The sequence below is a fragment of the Octopus sinensis genome, linkage group LG8, assembly GCF_006345805.1.
Source record: "Octopus sinensis linkage group LG8, ASM634580v1, whole genome shotgun sequence".
In the NCBI taxonomy this organism is placed as follows: domain Eukaryota; kingdom Metazoa; phylum Mollusca; class Cephalopoda; order Octopoda; family Octopodidae; genus Octopus; species Octopus sinensis.
Genome location: NC_043004.1, coordinates 102,169,822 through 102,191,679, shown reverse-complemented (window position 1 = coordinate 102,191,679; position 21,858 = coordinate 102,169,822). Strand labels below are relative to the sequence as shown.

Here is a 21,858-nt window from a genome sequence, read left to right as displayed (position 1 = left end):
CATTTTCTCAGCAAGGCTCAGCGTCTGAAGATTCTTTCTCACTACTTCAATTCATGTCTTCCACCTCCTATGTGTCCAAAACTTGCAGTGGCTGTGTGGTAAGTAGCTTGTTTACCAACCACATGGTTCCAGGTTCAGTCCCACTGCGTGCCACCTAGGGCAAGTGTCTTCTACTATAGCCTCGGGCCGACCAAAGCCTTGTGAGTGGATTTGGTAGACGGAAACTGAATGAAGCCTGACGTATACATGTATATATATATATATATATATATGCATGTGTGTGTTTGTGTGTCTGTCTTTGTCCCCCTAGCATTGCTTGACAACCGATGCTGGTGTGTTTATGTCCCCGTTACTTAGCGGTTCGGCAAAAGAGACCGATAGAATAAGTACTGGGCTTACAAAAGAATAAGTCCCGGGGTCGAGTTGCTCGATTAAAGGCGGTGCTCCAGCTTGGCCGTAGTCAAATGACTGAAACAAGTAAAAGAGTATATGGAGTTTCTACCAACACCCTTCTTACATATTGAGCAGAGCCATCTCCTTAAAGGGATGTGTGATTTGCCAGTTTTCCTAATTACTAGGACTTTGGTTTTTACTAAATTAACTCTAAGGCCCTTAGATTCCAGGCCTTACATCCACACTGAAATCTTTTTTTAGATCAGGTAGTGATTCAGCTATAAGAACAAGGTCACCGGGGGAAGCCAGTCTTGAATTCCTCTGTTAAGGCCTGGAGAACTATGATAAATAAGAAGGAGCTGAGAACTGAATACTGGTGAACTCCTACCTGTACACTGAATTCATTGTCAACCTTCAATTTACAAGCAACATCCCTGTACATGGCTTGTACAGCTTTCACGAACCTCTTATCTATCCATAGCATCCACATTGGTTACTATATTTATGTATGTATGTTTGTATGTGTGTATGTAAAAATTAGTGTACATTTAAACACAAAGAAGCAAACCCTTAGACAGATTGCCTAACATACTAGAAAGAGCAGTCAGAAAGTCCAAACCACAATTTTTGACCATTCTTTCTAGTATGCTAAGCAACCTGTTTAAGGGCTTTCCTCTTTGTATTTAGAGGTACACTAATTTTTATATGAAAAAATAATGTCTATTAACTTTGTATACATACTAGGTAGAAAAAAATTTCTATAATTTTTCCTACCCTATATTATGTATGTATGTATATGTATGTATGCCCTGTCTATTAGAGGCAAAAGACCTGAAATTTTTGTGGGGAGGGAGCTAGTTGAGCTCAGGAGAATTTGAATGCAGAACATATATTGCTAAGAATGCTAACCATTCTGCCTGTTTACCTATACATGTATGTATATATGTAGATATATACACACATCCATACATATACATTTATACATACATATATATAGATAAATAGATAGATAGATTAATCAAAGTGTACAGTATTATACATCCATTACAACTGGTCTTACCAATTGGTTTCACACTAAGGGTTCAATGGAGTGTTAGGTAACAGTCCGATTATGTGACCCTGTGCTCCTCAGAGGTAGCCATTATGGAATGAAATATGGTGACTGCTCTCTATTGTTGGAAGTGAATAGATACATCCGGTTTGTAGTTGCTGTGAAAAAGAGGATGAAATGAAAGGAGCAGGGGGTTAAGTTAAGAATTATGTCCCTTGGTATCAAAAACATCATTTCGGGGGTGGTTTTGTTGCAGGTCAGCAAAAGTTTATAGGAGAAAAGATTATGAGAAATGTGTGTGTCTTTAAGGTTGGTGTTCCTGTGGAAATGGAATGTGTGTATTAGGACTCTCTCTACTCTTTTACTTGTTTCAGTCATGTGACTGCGGCCATGCTGGAGCACCGCCTTTAGTCGATCAAATCGACCCCAGGACTTATTCTTTGTAAGCCTAGTACTTATTTTATCGGTCTCTTTTTTTTTTGCCGATCTGCTAAGTTACGGGGACGTAAACACACCAGCATCGGTTGTCAAGCGATGTTGGGGGGACAAACACAGACACACAAACACGCACACACACACACACACACACATATATACATATACATATATACGACGGGCTTCTTTCAGTTTTCGTCTACCAAATCCACTCACAAGGCTTTGGTCAGCCCAAGGCTATAGAAGAAGACACTTACCGAAGGTGCCACGCAGTGGGACTGAACCCAGAACCATGTGGTTCGTAAGCAAGCTACTTACCACACAGCCACTCCTACGCCTATAGGACTATATGTATAACCTTTGCTGGAGTGGGGGGATACACATCTGTGTTTTCTTTCTTTTATGTTTTGGTCAAAATCTTTGTGTGCGTGAGTATATGTCACAGACTCTCCCATGGTTAGACGATGTATGAGGGATAAGCAATTTCTCACTGAACAACCACTCAGATGATTTGTTTTTATGGTGATCAAATGTTTGTGTTCACATAAGCTCACTTGCTCCATTAAATCGACTTTACCTGCACAGGTGCACCATGTGCCACATGTCAGATGACGAAGTGATCACAGAGCAACGTGAAATGAAGTGCTTTGCTTAAGAACACAATGCAACATTCGGTCTGGGAATTGAACCCACGATCTTGCAAATGTGAGTGCAACTAAGCCATGTGCCTTCATATATATATATATTGGGGTCCCCTACTATCCCTCTAGCGTCTAACGTCTGACCTCTGCCTGAAGTCAGAACGCCATGATAGACCGTTAGCTCCTACACGCATTTTTTTTCTCTCCTTGTTTCTTTTCTGTGTATCTTTCTGTCGAAGAGCGTAGGCTCGAAACGTAAAAGACTTGTTCTATTTCTATTCCTGAGCGCCATACTAATACATTTGTTTGTTTGTACTCCACCTGCCTTTGTCTTTTGTTTATTTTCGTAAAGCTTCCCGTTATATATATCCATACATACACACACAAATACACCCAAACCACCAAATAAACTCTACATGAGGATGCTCCTAGCAAACTTTATCAACCTTACAAGAGATAGAAGGCCTACTTCAATGACTGAGCGTCACCACCTTCAAAGTTCAATTTTCACATCAAACCTAGAGGATTCCCACCCAAGACGAAAGAAATGGAGGCCTTTGAAGCAGCCCTATGGGGCATCATCTCCAAACTAAAATAATACAAGTCCTCTAAGCCCTTTCAGCTCAAGCTTATTCCAAATATATCTGTTGTAATCCTTAAAATGTTGGACTGAACACCCACTTCAGTATATAGTATACTTAGTAAAGACATGACTATCTCTTGACTGCCTACTATGTACTCACATATTTCATGTACTTCTCTTTACTTATCGTGACTAAATTATTCCATTCGTCACACGGGAGTGCTGTACCATTATTGCTAATTCCCTACAGCATCACCTCTTTTAAGTGTTTCACAAGAAGTGTCATTTTATTTAGCAATCAGTTTTTTTATTCACCCCACCTCCCTTTTCTGAGTTTTGGTTTTTTTGGTACAATTTAATATTTTTTGTGCTTGGCATCTGTTTTCAAGAACTCTGTATGTTTTCTTTTCCTCTCACTTACACACCTGGGTTCAATCACCTGCAGTGGCAGTACTTAGAACATATTGTACAACCATTCCATCGGTTCCTCCAACTCCTCTGGTTCACTTTCCACAAATCTCTTTTTCAATTAGTTCTTGTGTCTCTTTTGTAGGCTTTTTCTACTTTCACTTTACCTATGCATTTTGTAATTACACCATCTTCCCAACTCTGCTTTCCATTCTTGTATGCCCTTATATACACCTTTCCATCAACTTTAAAGAATCTTGCTGTGACTTCGCTGACACTTTATCTTTTCTTGCCAGGTAGCAATTTATCAAAGACTGATTTTACTTTCCTTACAAACATCAGCTCCGCTGCTGAGCTATCTGCTGGTGTATTCAGATTTGGTGTCACACAATACACTCTTAAAAATTGTTGTAGAGCTACCTCATCAGTGTCTTCCTTATTTGATTTTCTAAGGGTGCTTTTGAAGGTACTGACAAGGGGTTCTGCTTGTCAATTAAATCTGGGATGGTACGGTGCCGTAGTTATATGTTCTACCGTGAACATTTCACAAAATTTTTTTTAATTTGCTAGACACAAATTGCATTCCATTGTCAGACATTATCTTGTCTGGGATGTCAAATCTTGCAAACAATTCGTGTAAAAAATTTATCAGTTCAAGAGGTTCGTTTTTCACACTTACAAATTTCAGGCCATTTTGAAAAACTATCAACTGCCACTAAGTATCAAGAACCATTTAAAGGACCAGTGAAATTGATGTGTAGTCTCAACCACAAAAAATCTACATTTTGGCCATGGTTCACTTTTTATAATGGGCAATTTTGCTGCTAGAGCACATTCTCTACAGCTTTCCACCAAATTTTCGATTTCTCTGTCCATTTTTGGCCAGCATACATAACTGTACATTAAAGCTTTCATCCTTGAAATACCAGGATGTCTGATGTAAAATTCTCTCAACATTTTCTTTTGTAGTGTTTCCGGTATGACTACTCTTCGTGCATATATCAGCACACCATCTCACATTGAGTATAGGTTCATGTCTTGGTTTTATTTCGCACCAAACCTGTTCCTATTTTCTTTTGTTGACCAGTGTTCTTTTTGTTTCCTTTATAAACTTGTCTTTTACCACGTTCCACTTTATTTTACTGTGATTTTTTGTTTCAATCCCTCGGCAGCATTTGAACCTTCGATAGAGGCGACTATATTTCTACACAAAACACTTATGAGCATATCCCATAAATTGAATAGTTCTATCCACTCTGTGCCAAGTAAATTAAGTGAAACTTTGAACACATAAATCTTTGCCTTTTTTTGTTTGACCTCAAATAGTTACATTACATTCAAATTCACTGAAAAAAATATAATCTTTTTCCTATAACACCATGTGCTACCTTTTTAGATTTAATCAAATTTGGCTTACTGACATATTTCCATGTTTTTACCTATATAATAGTCATGTCACTACCTGTGTTGAACTTCAATTTTATACTTGTATTTCGAGTTTTCACTTTTACAAATTTTCTCTTTGTTATGTTTTTTAACCCTTTAGTATTTAAACCGGCCATATCTGGCCAAAATAGCTAATCTGTTTTATGTTCAAACTGACCAGATCCAGGCTCTCACACCTACCCTACAATGTTATTCTACATTAAGTTATTACACCATCAAAATCTTGAAGATATGAGATAATGCATGATTAATTCAAATCAATGTGAATCAATAAACATTATGTTTGATAGAATAATTAGAACATTAAAGGGTTAAATGGACAATTTTTCCTCAGGTATATACCTCCACATGCAAAACATGGGTTTACTTCCTGATTTTTGTTGTATTTTTTAGAAAACACTTTATCTCTCTTCTGACTATTTCACGCTTGCTTTACTTGGAAGCAATCTTCACATTCAATTTCCTCTGTGTCGTGTCTGAATTTGACTATCCTTTCACATTCTTCTGACACTTGCTGTAGGGTTACATTCTGCTTTTGCTCCAGCTTTACGAGAATTCTAGTTCTAACTTCTGCTCCTTTTCAGCAGTAAGTCCCTGTGTAAAAATCAAGCATTTGAACATGTGTGGCATGAATTCATCCAACTTAAACTTCATGCATTCCCTGTTAACTCTACCAGCCTATGTGATGTAGTCTTCATTGTTGTTTTTCTCAATGTTCAGATACTTCCAGTGTGTGTTGAACAATGAGCGTTTTTAATATAATAATTAAATTATTGTATAGTGCTCAGGTGCACTACAACTTGTCAAAAGTGTGTATAAAGCATATGCAGTAATGTACAAATGTCTGGGAAGTGAACAGTGTATGAGTCAGATACATGCTTGCATGTGTATGGAGGGGAGAAAATCAGGTGTAGTGTTGGCGAATCTCAGGAAGCTTAGAAGTTTTAAAGGATGCAGTGCTCCGACAACTAACATCTGATGTCAGTAGTTTGTTCCATACTTCAGCAACTCTTAGCATGGAAAAAATGTTTCCAAAAGTCATGGGAACTGTGCTGTTTTCTGACTTTGTAAACATGTCCACAGGTGTTAAACAGGTGGAGTTTGAAAAGGTGCTCAGAGTTATTGTTAGTAAGATGGTTAATAATTTTATGGGTGTCTGCCAAGTCAGCTGCCAGACGTCGGAGTTTCAATGTGTCCATGCTCAGGGAAGTAAGGCGTTCAGAATATGGCAAATGCCTGATGGAAGGTATTCTTTTGGTTGCACGTCGCTGGATGGTTTCCAGACGATTTATATCCTAGAAAATTTTACCCAATAAATCTATTGTGTTATTAAAGTTTATGTCCAAAGGTTTTCTTGGGATTATATAATTACTGCATCATTCATGTTTTGTTGCTGCCAGTTTTCTCAAGATTAAGCACATTTTCATCAAATCATCTCAATCTTTACATTCTTTCTTGAAGATTTGCTCATATCTCCTGTAGCATGCTTTGAAGGTAACTCCTTCATCAGGTTTGTATTTGTACTCTGTTATGGAGTTCACCACATAGTCTGTCAAGAACACTTTTTTTTGTATGTAAGCATATATATTAAATACACACACACTCTACACAATAAGGCCTTCAATAGCATCAAGATGAAGGCAGTATTGAAATCTCTGGAAATGCAAGGCATTGAGGCACAATACACAAAACTTCTCAGGGATGCAAACTTTGGATGCACCACTGATAGAATTTTGTCATCACCACATTTTGCACAGACTATCTCTTATTGATCTAGCCATCATCAATGCAATGAGTTGGTGACTGACACATTGGAGATCTATAACCAACAACACTATTGTTCCCAAAATGTGATATAAAATGACAATATCACTTCTTGCTAAACAGCTTGTTCAATCTCGCTGTATCATATCTTGAGCAAGTTTCTTCTATAACCTTAAATTGATGCTTGTGAGTGGATTTTGCAAAAATCTGTATTACAAATCCCTCCTACTTCATTGCAATACTTTATAAACAATTAAAATTAAAATACAGAAGCAGGATGGCTAAGTGGATAAAAGATTTTAGGTTAACATTCAACAGGTTTTGAGTTCAATCTTGCCCTGGATGTAGCATGGTATTTCTGTCAAAACACATTATCCTATATTGCTTCAGTTTACAAAGCTGTTTGGGACAGAGGTATGAGAGAATATAACCTATGGTAGATCGATGCCTTACCTGTAGAGATAAGGATAGAAAAAGGTTTATCATTCATCCACTGAAGGCCGTAAAAACAGAGTCAAACACTAAAGGGATTTTAAACGTCCCTTAAAAAAAATGCAAATCACATTTACATTGAAATAAATTTAAAACTTTCCTAAAAGCCACCACACAAAAAAAGAAAAATATTAAATAAAAAACCCAAATCATATACATACATATATATATTAGGTTGAGGAAAAAGTTCTTGCGACATATTAAATTGCTCAATGATCAGTTGGATGAGAAGTATGTCAACATGGTCAATCATGGTCGAAGCAAGCGTTGGGTCCCAAAAGGTCAAACTCCTCGATCCGTTCCAAAGCAAAATCGGATTGGAAAGATTGAATGTGCTGGGTGAAAAGTACCCAAGACTTGTTTGCCGAAAGCATACTTTGTTTCAACAAGACAATGCATACCGCCAGAAAGACCAGCAACAAGATTGAAGAATTGGATAGTGTGGAAGTTCTGCCGCATCCAGCCTGAAGTCCAGACATTGCTCCATCTCACTATGGTCTCTTCCAATCAATGCAGCACTTTATGAAAGGTTACCAATTTGAGTCATTCAATGAAGTTGAAGAAGCCTGTCAAGAATTTTTTGATTCGAATCCGAAAGTTTACAGATCACTGGCAGAAGGTCATAGAAAATGATAGTCTTTACTTTGAAGAATAGTTGTTGTTTTTGAATAAATTCTTGCATAAAAAATCATTATTTTAACATGGCAAACAAACTTTTTCCTCAACCTAGTTTGTATATATATATATATAATATATATATATATATATACACACACACACACATATATATATGTATATATATACACACATATATATATATGTGTGTGTATGTATGTATGCATTACAAAGAACTGAAACAATGCAGGGGTTATTAAATAAAGCTACAAGACATCTGTGGTTAGTGCAGTGTTATTGCTAATTAGAAGCATGTTAATTAAAATGAGAACAAATAAAAGGGAGGTTAAGTCTCAAAAAAAAAAAGAGAGAGAGAGAGAGAATTCAAGAGGAAAGCAGTAAAATGTCTTTACCCGATTCGAACTCTTTCTTTAAGTTTTCAACTTGGTGCAAGAGAATAAAAGTAACCAAGGCAACGGCAATTAATCCTGCTAATGCTAGAATTGCAATGAAATACTTCACGTTTCTGCAAGGGTTGCAGGGTGGTTCTTCGAATTGAGTTTTCTTCCTGTAACAAGAACGAGATCAATAAAGAAATGAAATGAACTCCAGCTGAATAATTGATGAATTGGATTATTTAATATTTGAGCATGCGTGCACTTCCTAACAACATACATTAAATCACACATGTAAATAGATGGATAGAAAGAATTATTACATGGGAGAAAGCAGAATGGCATGTATACAAAGTCACATGTATGACATAGAAGGATTCATGTATGACATGGTTGTAAAGAGGTTTCATGTATATTACATGTAGGAACACATAAGAACATATATCACAGTACACATATAGAATATGAATCAACATATATATATATATATCATCGTCATTGTTTAACGTCTGCCTTCCATGCTAGCATAGATAGGATGGGTTCACAAGAGCTGACCAGGCAGAAGCCTGCACCAGACTTCTGTGACTGTTTTGGCAGGATTTTTACAGCTGGATGCCCTTCCTAACACCAACCACTCAGCAGAGTGGAATTAGTCCTTTTTACGGGGCACAAGCACAGGCGAGGTCAGTTTTGGCAAGGTTTTTACAGTTGAATGCCCTTCTGAATACCAACCACTCAGCAGAGTGGAATTAGTCCTTTTTATGTGGCACAAGCACAGGCGAGGTCAGTTTTGGCAAGGTTTTTACAGTTGGATGCCCTTCCGAACACCAACCACTTTACAGTGTGGACTGGGTGCTTTTTAGTGGAACCTGCACAAGACAAAAAAAAAAAATTTTCAAGAGGGGAGTGAGTATTGGAGGAAGTGATCTTGTGTTGGATGATGAAAAGTTATAGTGAGACAGGGAGACAGAAACAGGTGTCTTGCTGTAGAGGAAGTATAAGGTTACCTGGCAAGAGAGAGAAAAAGAGAGATCGGGAATGAAGACAGAAACAGGTGAGCTACCACAAAGGAAATACATGGTTACCCAGCCTGAGGGAAGATATAGACTATCAAACACACATAGGAGAAGGAGAGAGTTAGAGGAAGACAGCAGGATAGAGATGGTGGCAAAATGCTGGACATACTCACAAGGGATGGGGATCAGAATATAAATGGAATGGTCGAGTAAGGGAATAGAGATACAGATGGTGGCAAGTGTCAGGGCATATCCTTGAGGTTCAAACGCCATAATATACTTTTCTACTTTAGGCACAGGGCCCGAAATTTTGGGGGAGGAGGAGGAAGCCAGTCGTTTAGATCGACCCCAGTATGCAACTGGTATTTAATTTATCTACCCTGAAAGGATGAAAGGCAAAGTTGACACTGGTGGGGTATATAAGCCAAAAATTTGGATTGTCCATATTCTAAACTGTGATTTAAAAAACAAGTTTTTTTTTTTTTTAATTTTGAAAAATTAAAAAAATATTTTTGAAATTTCGAAAAATAAAAAAAAATTTTTTCATAGTCATGTGAATTCTTGTGTGTAGAATACAAATTTTACAAAAATAAAATAATAGTTATATGGGGTTACATATTGTGCTTAAACCACAATTTCGCTATTACTCCACTATGTCAAATCGCACCCTGCCAGTGAACAAGCAAAACACGTAAATTCAGTATGTGTGTTTGATAGTCTATATCTATCTATATGGCCCAGTGGTTAGGGCAGCGGACTTGCGGTCATAGGAGCATGGTTTTGATTCCCAGACCAGGTGTTGTTTATTGAACGAAGACACCTAAAGCTCCACGAGGCTCCGGCAGGGGATGGTGGTGAACCCTGCTGTACTCTTTCACAAGAACTTTCTCTCATTCTTACTTCCTGTTTCTGTTGTGCCTGTAATTCAAAGGGCCAGCCTTGTCACACTCTGTGTCATGCTGAATATCCCCAAGAACTATGTTAAGGGTACACGTGTCTGTGGAGTGCTCAGCCACTTACACGTTCATTTCATGAGCAGGCTGTTTCGTTGATCGGATCAGCTGGAACCCTCGTCGTCGTAAGTGACCGAGTGCTAACATTCTATCTATATATACTCTTTTACTTGTTTCAGTCATTTGACTGCGGCCATGCTGGAGCACCGCCTTTAGTCGAGCAAATTGACCCCGGGACTTATTCTTTGTAAGCCCAGTACTTATTCTATCGGTCTCTTTTGCCGGACCGCTAAGTGACGGCGACGTAAACACACCAGCATCGGTTGTCAAGCAATGCTAGGGGGACAAACACAGACACACAAACACACACACATACACAAATATATATACATATATACGACAGGCTTCTTTCAGTTTCCGTCTACCAAATCCACTCACAAGGCTTTGGTCGGCCCGGGGCTATAGCAGAAGACACTTGCCCAAGATGCCACGCAGTGGGACTGAACCCGGAACCATGTGATTGGTTAGCAAGCTATTTACCACACAGCCACTCCTGCGCCTATATATATATATATTGTTTTCAAATGGGAACATAAGAGCCCATATCAGAATATGTGTATGGCATGGCAGATGGTACCTAAGAACAGAGAAATGCATACAAAAGATAGGGATATGTATATTAGGGAGTATATATATAAAGGCTCTATGAAGGAGAATGAATGTATGTTAGAGGGCATTTAAATACTATATTACAAAACACATTTAGTAAATGGAAGCTGACACATATTCATAGTATCATACACACATATAAACACAGACATGGCTGTGAGGTTAAAAAAACTTGCTTCCCAACCATGTGGTCTTGGGTTCAATCCCAATGCATGACATCTAAGTGTCTTCTACAATAGCCTTTGGCAGGCCAAAACCTCGAGAGTGGATTTAGTAGATGGAAAGTGAGAAACTGAAATTGTAGTGATGCAATGTTCAAGTTTTGGTTCTTTAGCCTTAGAGGTCCCTTTTTGGCTCTAGCAAGGACTTTTCTGCAAGTGGTCACATGACCATTCCTGTGTGTACCGATTGGATGCTTTAAGTCATCCAATCAGACCTTTTCCCACCACAGCCAAAAATTATGGTCTTTTTGAGCCTACGGGTAGCTTATGAATAGGAATGGTTTTTTTGAGTTTAGTCAGTGAGAAGAGAATTGTTAGAATTCCCTGACACCATATTTTGCGTTTTTCCCACGTACATCATCTTCAAGAAGCACAAAGAACCTATGTATTTTATTTGACAGAATTATTTTCCTGTTTGCAAACAGGTGAAGGGCATCCAATCATAAAAAAAATCTGCCACAAATTCTGTCTGACCCATGCAAGCATGGGAAAGTGGACGTTACATGAAGATGATCATGATGTTTATATTCTTTTATTATTATTCTTTTACCAGTTTCAGTCATTGGACTATGGCCATACTACAGCAGCTTAAAGGGTATCAGTCAATGTAATGGCTGATACCTTTTAAGGTGATCTCATCATTATCATCATTTAACATGTTTTCCATGCTGGCATGAGTTTGACTGGAAATGGTAAACTGGAGCGTTGCACCAGGATCCAGTTTGTTTTAGGATTGGTTTCTATGGCTTGATCATCATCATCGTTTAACGTCCGTTCTCCATGCTAGCACAGGTTGGATGGTTCGACCAGGCTGATCTGGCAGTGTTTCTACAGCTGGATGCCTTTCCTAACGCCAACCACTCTGTGAGTGTAGTGGGTGCTTTTTACGTGCCAGGCGAGGCTGGCAATGGCCACGATCGGATTGGTGCATTTTACGTGCCACCGGCACGAAAGCCAGTCAAGGCGGCGCTGGCATCGGCCACGATTCGGATGGTGCTTTTTACGTGCCACCGGCACAGGGATCATAACAGCAGTCTCCATTGAATTTTGATGTTGGTGTACTTGACTCAATGGATCTCCTCAAGCACAGGGTCAAAACGGTGTTGATACGCTTCCTAATGCCAACCACTTCACAGAGTGTTCTGGGTGCCTTTTACATGTCACTGGCATGGACCTTGTTAAAGTGAAACAAGGAGTGTACTTGGGTATCACTTGCATTCAGAAGTGCAACAACAAGACACCACAAAGGTATTTGTAATGAGTTATACCTTTGAAAGTGCTCAAGCATGGCCTCAGTTCAATGACCAACACTAGTAAAAGTAAAAAAGTAAATGTGAACATGTATGCAGGAGTGGCTGTGTGGTAAGTAGCTTGTTTACCAACCACATGTTTCCGGGTTCAGTCCCACTGTGTGGCACCTTGGGCAAGTGTCTTCTATAGCCTCGGGCCGACCAAAGCCTTGTGAGTGGATTTTGTAGACGGAAACTGAAAGAAGCCTGTCGTATATATGTATATATGTGTGTGTGTGTGTTTGTCCCCCTAGCATTGCTTGACAACCGATGCTGGTGCGTTTATGTTCCCATCACTTAGTGGTTCAGCAAAAAGAATAAGTTCCGGGGTCGAGTTGCTCTATTAAAGGCAGTGCTCCAGCATGGCCACAGTCAAAATGACTGAAACAAGTAAAAGAGTAAAAGAGAGTATGTATGTATACAGACACAGGCAGAAACACATACACACTCTCAAACAAAGGTGTCTCAACTGATTGGCGTAATATCCTTCATGGACATTCCAGCCCCTGGCTCACTCATGACCATCTCTACTGCTATTTTAATGGTCTCAACTTCTCACAGCAGACTGGCGTTGGGCTAACTCCACTCAGGCATTGCTGATTAACTCAACTCTCCTCCTTCTCTTCTTATCAACCATGTTGTGTCCCATAACCCATCTCTCATACAAATTACTATATCCAGTCCTTCCACCCTGGAAAGTTGGCCTTCTGAAACCCCTCCCAGCTCATAGATTTCACACTAATTTAGGCAGAACATTAACAGCATCAATCTCACTGGTCTCAGAGGACCTTCAAAAGGCACGGGTACTGCTCCTTCCTTCAGACCAGGCTATTAAAAAGTTAAGTTTAAAAAAACAAAACGGAAGTCAGGACACATGCAGGAAAAATGCACACATAAATAAAAAGAAATATTTATCAAAGTCTGATAAAAAAAAAAATCTCACTGTGGACTAAAGATAACCTTGAACACAATACGCCAACACTAACTGACAGTAGAAGTAAAACTCAGTGCCAAATGACTAAAATAGGACACAACTAATAAACTAAACAAAAACCTTGTAAACATCTACATCTAACATAAATAACAAAACAAACAGTAAAGCACCATACAAAGTAATTAGCAAAAAGAACAACTTTAACAATGCTCACATCACATCACATCACAGTAACAACATCGGATAATATACGCAGCAAGCAACACCTCTATCCTACATTTTCAGAAGTCAGGCACCAAAGAACCCACAAAAAGACAAAAGCACAACAAAATGTGTGTCTTCTATCTCGGCCATGGTTTTAACCTCTTTCTTCTATTAGACACCAAAAAATGGAACAGGAAAACCTCAAAATTCAAAGGTTTCAGGGCCTGACAAATATTACAAACATAACTTAAAGCACCATCTATGGCAGCGTCTCTCAACCGGGGTTCCCTGGAACCCTAGGGTTCTGCAAAAGGTTCCTAGGAGTTCCGCAAGAAAGAGTGAGAAAAGCTAATGCTAATTTCATGATCGTAATATTCCTATACATTCACTACACATTACTGGTTATTGTAATATTGTAATATCATATTATCAAAAAAATATAACAACCATATATATGTATGTATGTATCATCATCATTTTCATTTAGTGTCCGCTTTCCATGCTAGCATGGGTTGGACGGTTCAACTGGGGTCTGTGAAGCCAGAAGGCTGCACCAGGCCCAGTCTGATCTGGCAGTGTTTCTACAGCTGGATGCCCTTCCTAACGCCAACCACTCCGTGAGTGAAGTGGGTGCTTTTTACGTGCCACCGGCACGGGGGCCAGGCGAGGCTGGCAATGGCCACGATTGGATGGTGTTTTTTATGTGCCACCGGCACGGGAGCCAGGCGAGGCTGGCAACGGCCACGAACGGATGGTGCTTTTTACGTGTCACCGGCACGGAGGCCAGTCGGGGCGGCACTGGCAATGGCCACGATCGGATGGTTCACTTACTTGTCACACCGGCACTGGTATCACAGCTGCAATTTCCATTGATGTTGATCGACTTCGATTTTGGTTCTGCTTTCTGATATCTGATATATACATACATATATATATATATATATATATATAATTTCAAAAACCGAAACATGTAAAACGAAACCAAAACATTCTTCTTTTAATGTATTTATATAAGTATTTAAAAAATGTACCCAATTTTAAGAATGTAGCATTTTGATTCTGCTTTTTCAAAATATATATATATATATATACACACACACACATATCCAAACAAACAAGACTTGGAAGAGGAGGGCCTTCTTCCAGAGAGCACAAGTAGGGATGGATAAACCACAAAAGACAGCCCAGGGTTGAGAACAGTGGAGAAAAGTCATTAACAGCCTATGCTCCACAGGGAACAAAGGGTTAAAGAACTTGCATAATGTCCAAGATGTCCTCACAGCTTAGTTCTCTTACACAAGTTCCTCCTATATGATGACTATATGGCAGCAGCATCACTTCTAAGATGATTTTAGAATTACTGAAAATTATAATTTTTATTAACAATTCATTTCAGACCATTAATCCTAGCTGCTTATCTCTCTCTTTTAAACCTCACCCATATGATGAGGCTTAAAAGACTTCATATGCCTTCTTAGTTTTCTTCAGCCTTGACATTTCTCATTGTTTTCAAGACAACAGAAAGTGCAGCATCGGCTAAGCTTTCTGTAAATCTATATAACGTAGACATATTTCTTGTTTGCCAAATTCTCCTACACATATTATCTTAGAATTATGGCAACAGCTCCAACTTCCAATTTGTACTAGAAGATAAGGAATCTATGAAGAAATATAAATGTAGACAGTGCAAGTAGAGAAAAAAATAAGATTTGTAATGTTAGGAACTGAATTACGCAAGCTGTTACTCATAACACTGTTAATGGTTATCTGAGATTGTAAGGCCAAATATTTATAGAAGGATTTAGCTAGATTTTATTAAATGGATAGAGAGGATGGTGCTTTGTTATCTATAATGTCAGAGCTGAATGAGATAAGATAGTGATGGCCTTGCAGCAAGATGTGTACAACTATCTAAAGGTAGATGAGATCTCAGAACAAAAGCAGAAAATGAGAGTAGTGTAATGTACTGCCATTTGCATTTGAATACAAGTCAACCATTAATGTACAGAACAAAGAGAGTGAAGGAAGCATTACCAACTCCAATGGTGAGCATTTTATAGAGAGAAACCTGTCAATAGTGGTTACTGAGAAGTAATGATTTAATGATTTCATTCCTTAAAATATTTCATGATCCAGACCTTTTAACACATTTTTGGAATACCTATCTATCTCAAGGAAGTTTCTACAAGGTTTCTCAATGTGCAAGAAACAGTAGCCAAATTTCCTTCATATCACACCCTAGCCTTATAAAAAAAAAGGAACAAAATACTAGACCAGTGCTCAGCAACCTTTTTCACTTGTGATACACTTATCTTATATTCTTTTCAAAATTCGGTGGCACACCTGAACTAAAAACATAACTAAAAGTATAGCAGGAAAAATTATATTCAGGTTACACTGTGGCACATCTAGCATCATCTCATGGCACACCATTGTGTCGCGACATACCGGTTGCAAAGCAATGCAGTAGACCAGATGTTCTCAGCCATGTTTTGCCTATAAACCCCTTTGATTCCTATTTTGTTCTCCTTGACCCCCATAGCCATTCAATCATCATCATCCTTTAACATCTGTTTTCCATGCTGGCACACACATACACATCTCTTTTACTTGTTTCAGTCATGTGACCGTGGCCATGCTGGAGCACCACCTTTAGTCGAGCAAATCGACCCCAGGACTTATTCTAGTACTTATTGTATCAGTCTCTTTTGCTGAACCGCTCTAGTTAAACACACCAGCATCAAGCGATGTTATGGTGGGGGGACAAACAGACACATACATATATATGACGGGCTTCTTTCAGTTTCCGTCTATCAAATCCACTCACAAAGCCTTGGTTGGCCCGAGGCTATAGTAGAAGACACTTGCCCAAAGTGCCATGCAGTGGGACTGAACCTGGAACCATGTGGTTCGTAAGCAAGCTACTTACCACACAGCCACTTCTACGCCTATGTGTGTGTATATATATATATATATGCTGTGTTTTTGGGAAGACACGTCAAGCTAAGTGTAATCGTGGTCGTGGTCAGTGTCAGTGACGCATGAAAGTGTTAGGAAGGGCATCCAACCGTAAAAACCAAGTCAAAACAGACTGGAACCTGGTGCAGCTCCCCAGCTTACCATCTCTAGTCAAACTGTCTAACCCATGCCAGCAGAGAAAACGGACGTTAAATGAGGATATATACACGATAGGCTTCTTTCAGTTTCCGTCCATCAAATCCTCTCACAAGGCTTTGGTCGGGCCGAGGCTATAGAAAAAGACACTTGCCCATGATGCCAAGCAGTGGGACTGAACCCGGAACCATGTGGTTGGGAAGCCACTTCTCCATACAGACATACAATGAGGGAGCCTCTATGGGAACCCACAAACTTTTTAAAATAGCAACGAAATCTCCTTTAAGTCGTTCGCTATCGATTTTTAAAAAATAATAAAAGAAGAAGAATATGTTAGCTGGGATGGTCATCATGGAAAGGCCTTTGATCGCAGTTATGTTATAAGGTAAATATATATACTTATAGGCAGGACGTAAAGTGTATGCAACAATATTTCATCAACAGGGGCTGGAAAGATATCACAGAATAAAATCAAAAGTTATGAAGTTTTTGGAGTTATCGACTCTTCAGGAAGATTAACCCAAAATTAAGAAATAAGCTCCCTCGTCTTACTTCCTCAACCCTCCTCCCTACCACAATGAAATGACTATTTTTAGGGATCTTTAAAAGTCCTGGTCAACGTTTTTGAATGTGAACCCCAATAAATCCAAGAATTTTTTCTCTTTATCTAAAAAGTATAAAACCGGAGGATTTTACTGCGTACTCGTGGATAATGTATGCCAACGTGTCAAAGTTGACACATTCAAAATAACTGAACAAGCCAACGAGGAAACTTCCTATGCAGGTCGCTCAAATTGCTAGAAATAACAACCAAATCTCCCTCAAATCACACCATACCGCCTTGTGTGTTTATGTGTGTGAGTTACGGTAATAAAATTTATTTTTTAAGTTATAAATGAACGAAAGGTCGATAATGCTAAATATATTTTCAACAAACAGAGAAAAATGGATACAACAGGAAACCCAAACAAACGTAAAAATAATGAAAATCTCAAAAACTAAACACAAAAAATAAATCCAGATATAATCCGGAATCTAAAGCAAGTTAGGTTAAGAGATCAGTAGGAAAGTAGCGGAACAAATATTTCAAATGTTTTATAGGACAACATTTTAAAGACCATAGCAACAACAACAGCAATATAGATAACGGGAAACAGGAAAAAGATTACTTCTAAATGACATGTTTGTTTTTTCTTAGTACAGGGACGGAAATGAAATTATTCATCGACAAAAAGACAGATAAAAATTAAATATACAAACATAACAAACTATGCAATATATACATATATATATTCTGACGAGATTACAATAATTTAATACCCATACAAACAACGTGTGCACATTATATATATATATATATAATTTAATAAGGGTAGAAATTTATATTAATCAATTAAAACCAGTGACCTAGCATATTAAAAAAATCCGAAGATTAAAATATTTTTACATACAAAATTTAAAGGACTGACCACTAAAAGTGGACGGTCAACATGCTAGATATAGACGTCAAAATCTTGACATCTATATCTAGCATGTTGACCGTCCACTTTTAGTGGTCAGTCCTTTAAATTTTGTCTCTCTCTCTCTCTCTCTCTCTCTCTCTATATATATATATATATATATATAAACTGTGCATATATACACATATGAGTCAATTATACATGTACGTGTCCAATTCAATTCACGCACATCCATAAAATTCAGTAGACGTATTTTATACCTGCAATAAAACTTTACATATAAAACTTTACAACTTCACAGACACACACGTGAAGTTATAGAATTCGATACGCAGAAGCGACCACACGACAAACAAGAAATAGCAGCCAAATACCACCCAAACATTTCCTACCGTCTTGAAAACAGAAGGATAAATTGACCAAATATACAGACGGAGTGGTCATGGCTGAAATGGCTTTGATCATAGGTCGGTACAACCAAGGTTGACATAAAGTTAAACATCGTGCGTATATATATACCAACATAGGAACACAAATACGTGTATACAAACTATATAATAACTTCGAAGGAAATATAAATATAAATACTGAGTACCACACATACATATGGAAACACGTAATAACTTAATACACATTTCAACCTTTTGCAATCGTGGTCAAGAAAAGTTTTAGATTTTTCGCATACTGAAAACAAAACAAAAGAAAAACTTTGAAAAGTTTGTCGAGAAAATAATAGAATCTACACACACACACATATATATATATATGTATATATATATATATTATATATATATATAGATAGATAGATAGATATAGATAATATACATTTATGTGTGTGTGAGTGTAAAGGATGTGGAAATATTTCTTAGAATCGCATACTCACTTTTTACCAAACAACTTTGATCTTTTCGATTTAAGAGGGGGTAAAGTCAAGATTTCCTGGGAATCATTGGCACTATCACTGAGTAAATTAATCATGTTGTGGTCGCCAGCATCACCTTTCATAACGACTCTTAATCTAAGACAGACACCGAGCAAGAACACAAGTGAAAAAAACTTAGGAGAAATTGAGTGGTGGTGGTGGTGGAGATGGTGATGATGCGAGTGAAGGAAATGTGAGACGGTGGGGAACGTGAACAGTGACGTCACACAGTGAGTAATTGTTTGATGAGCCAGCAATTATTATCTGATTGACCTAAGATCAAATCAAATAAAAATTGCTGTTGTTCAGAATATATATATATATATATATATATATATATATATATATATATATATATATATATATGTGACATTTTTTGTCCGTTGCTCACTTTAATCTTTCTTCCTTTTCCAGTGTCGTTCTCTTTCTTGCGTTCGTAATTTTCTTTCTTTCTTTCTGCGTTTATGTGGTGAGACAAGGGCAGGGATTTTCATGACATAAATCGTTCTGTTAAGAATTGGTGGAATCGTTAAAGCGCAGGCCAAAATGCCGTGCCTTGTTTGTTCTATCCGACCATCTGCCCTCTACGTCCAAATCATACCGCAATCAATTTTACCTTTCGTCCTTTCGGAGTGGAGGTAGTGCCGTCTCAAGGCACGAACACACTGAGCATTTACACAGGGGCCCTACGGGTTTAGGAGAGAAATTCTGATCTAAGTATGCTGTGGCTTGCTGTCAATATATATAAATACTACAGGCGCCAGTGCAGTGATTTATCCGGGCACCTAACAGATCTAGGGAGCCAATTCTTATACATGTATACTCTGGTTTACTGTCAGTGCTGGATTACCATTAAGCAAAATAAGAACGTGCTTAGGACATCAAGGGAAATGGGGGCACCACAGAAATGGTAAATGGTTTACGGCAAGAAAGAAATCACTTCAAACTTACTAAAATAATGTTCGAACTAGTTTATATGAGCGGATGTATAGTTTAGGAGTGTTCGTGGTATCACAGCGAGGATCTGATCAAAGACTTTGCTATAAAGAAAAAAGTTGGAGAAAATTTGTTTCAAATATAAATGGAAGTATAAAAAAAAATAAGCATTATTTTCCATCTTACTGTTAATTTAATTTCATTTTGAAAAATTAAATTTTATTTTATGTCGCTCGTGGCGGACTGCCCCTCCCTGCTTCATCCCTCACTACGCTACTACTTTCGGTATAGGTTCTACCATTTAGGAAGAAGTTATGAATCCTTGATGCTGTCGTTTAACCCTGGGTCAACACCAAGTAAGCTGATCTACGATAAAAAAGCATTTCAGCAGGCAAACACGTTTTTGTTTTTCGTTTTGAGGGACACTTAGGACTGTATTATTTAATGTGTCCTTCTTATTTTTAAACCGGTGAGCGTGATTAAAGAGTGATTTAAAAGCTATTTCTTGCAAGCCATTCTTCTTAAAAGTTATTTCTTGCAATTTATGCATTTGCGTGTTTGTGTCGCTGTTTGTCCTTCCACTATCGCTTGACAACCGATCTTGGTGTGTTTACGTCCCCGTAACTGAGCGGGGAAAGACTTCCGTCCGTCCCCGCCCCCAAACATTTTCTCCCAAATTTGTTTATTAAATTTTTTTTTTCCCAAAACCCCCGTTTTCGGATACGGAGGTTCCGGAAAATTGCCAAAAATCGGCATTGTTAAATTTTCCCCCTTCCTCCCCACAAATTCTTCAATTTTGACTTTTTTCCTCAACATTAACCCTAACCCTAAGCCTAAAATCCTAACCCTAATCCTAAAACGCTAACCCTAACCCTAATCCTTAAACGCTAACCCTAACCCTAATCGTGACTACAGAAATGTTTTGAAATTTTGGTCCGAATCATCATATTCGTATTTTTCTGCATATTTAAAAAAAATTTTACAAAAATTTTTGGAAAATATTCTCAGAATCATAATTTCCGTGTTTTTCCGCATATTTTGAAGAAAAAAAATTCTGAAAAAAGTAAAAATAAAGGAAGGAAATGGGGGTGGGAAATGGTAATTTAAAAATGCCGATTTTTGCCAATTTTTTTTTTTTGCAGATTCGTATTCCCTGTAGTCGAAAAGAGGGGTTTGTGTCGAAAAACAAAATTAAGGAAAGTGTGGTTTTGGAGGCGGGTGGGGTCTTGCCCTTAGCAGTTCGGCAAGAGAGTTCGCTAGAATAAGTACCAGATTTACAAAGAATAAATCCAAGGGTCAATTTCTACGATTAAAAGGCGGTGCTCCAGCATGGCCACAGTCAAAATGACTGAAACAAGTAAAAGTGTAACATTCATTTAGTCGCAGACTTCAAGATGGACAAAAACATGCCATTGCCCATAAAATTGTTTCATATTGTATACCTTTTTTTTTTTACTTGCTTCAGCCATTTTGCTGCTGTCGGGAGAGCAGAACTTGAAGGGTTTAGAGGAACAAATTGATCCCAGTACTTATTTTTAAAGTCGGGTACGTATTCTGTCGGTCCTTTTTGCCGAACCAATAAGTTTCGAGGACGTAAGCAAACTAACAGCGGTCATCAAACGGTGAGGTGACAACACACACACACACACACACATACAAGGGTGTAGCCATGGTGAGGCAAGCAGGGAACATGCCCTGGCCGCCACTTTCAGGGATGCACAATTTTGGCCCAGATCATTTTCTAATTAAGCCATTAAAAAAATTTTTGGTTGGTGGGGCGGCCCAAATTTGATGTTTGCCCTGGGTGCCATTTACCCTAGCTACGCCCCTGTATATATGTGTGTGTGCGTATGTATGTATGTATGTGTATGTATGTATGTATGTGTATGTATGTATGCATGTATGTATGTATGTATG

General features: G+C 38.2%; 1 protein-coding gene across 1 annotated transcript in view; it reads right to left on the bottom strand.

Moving 5' to 3' along the window:
• The window catches only part of LOC115214937 (EF-hand calcium-binding domain-containing protein 14), a 116,659-nt gene extending 97,484 nt beyond the window's left edge, over positions 1-19,175 (bottom strand). Inside the window, exons 1-2 of the mRNA XM_029784020.2 lie at positions 18,967-19,175; positions 8,242-8,396 (exon numbers count right to left, since the gene is read on the bottom strand). Coding sequence (XP_029639880.1) covers positions 8,242-8,396; positions 18,967-19,088 — 277 coding nt within the window. The 5' untranslated portion in view covers positions 19,089-19,175. The remainder of the gene's footprint in view (positions 1-8,241; positions 8,397-18,966) is intronic.
• Between the last annotated feature and the right edge of the window lie 2,683 nt (positions 19,176-21,858).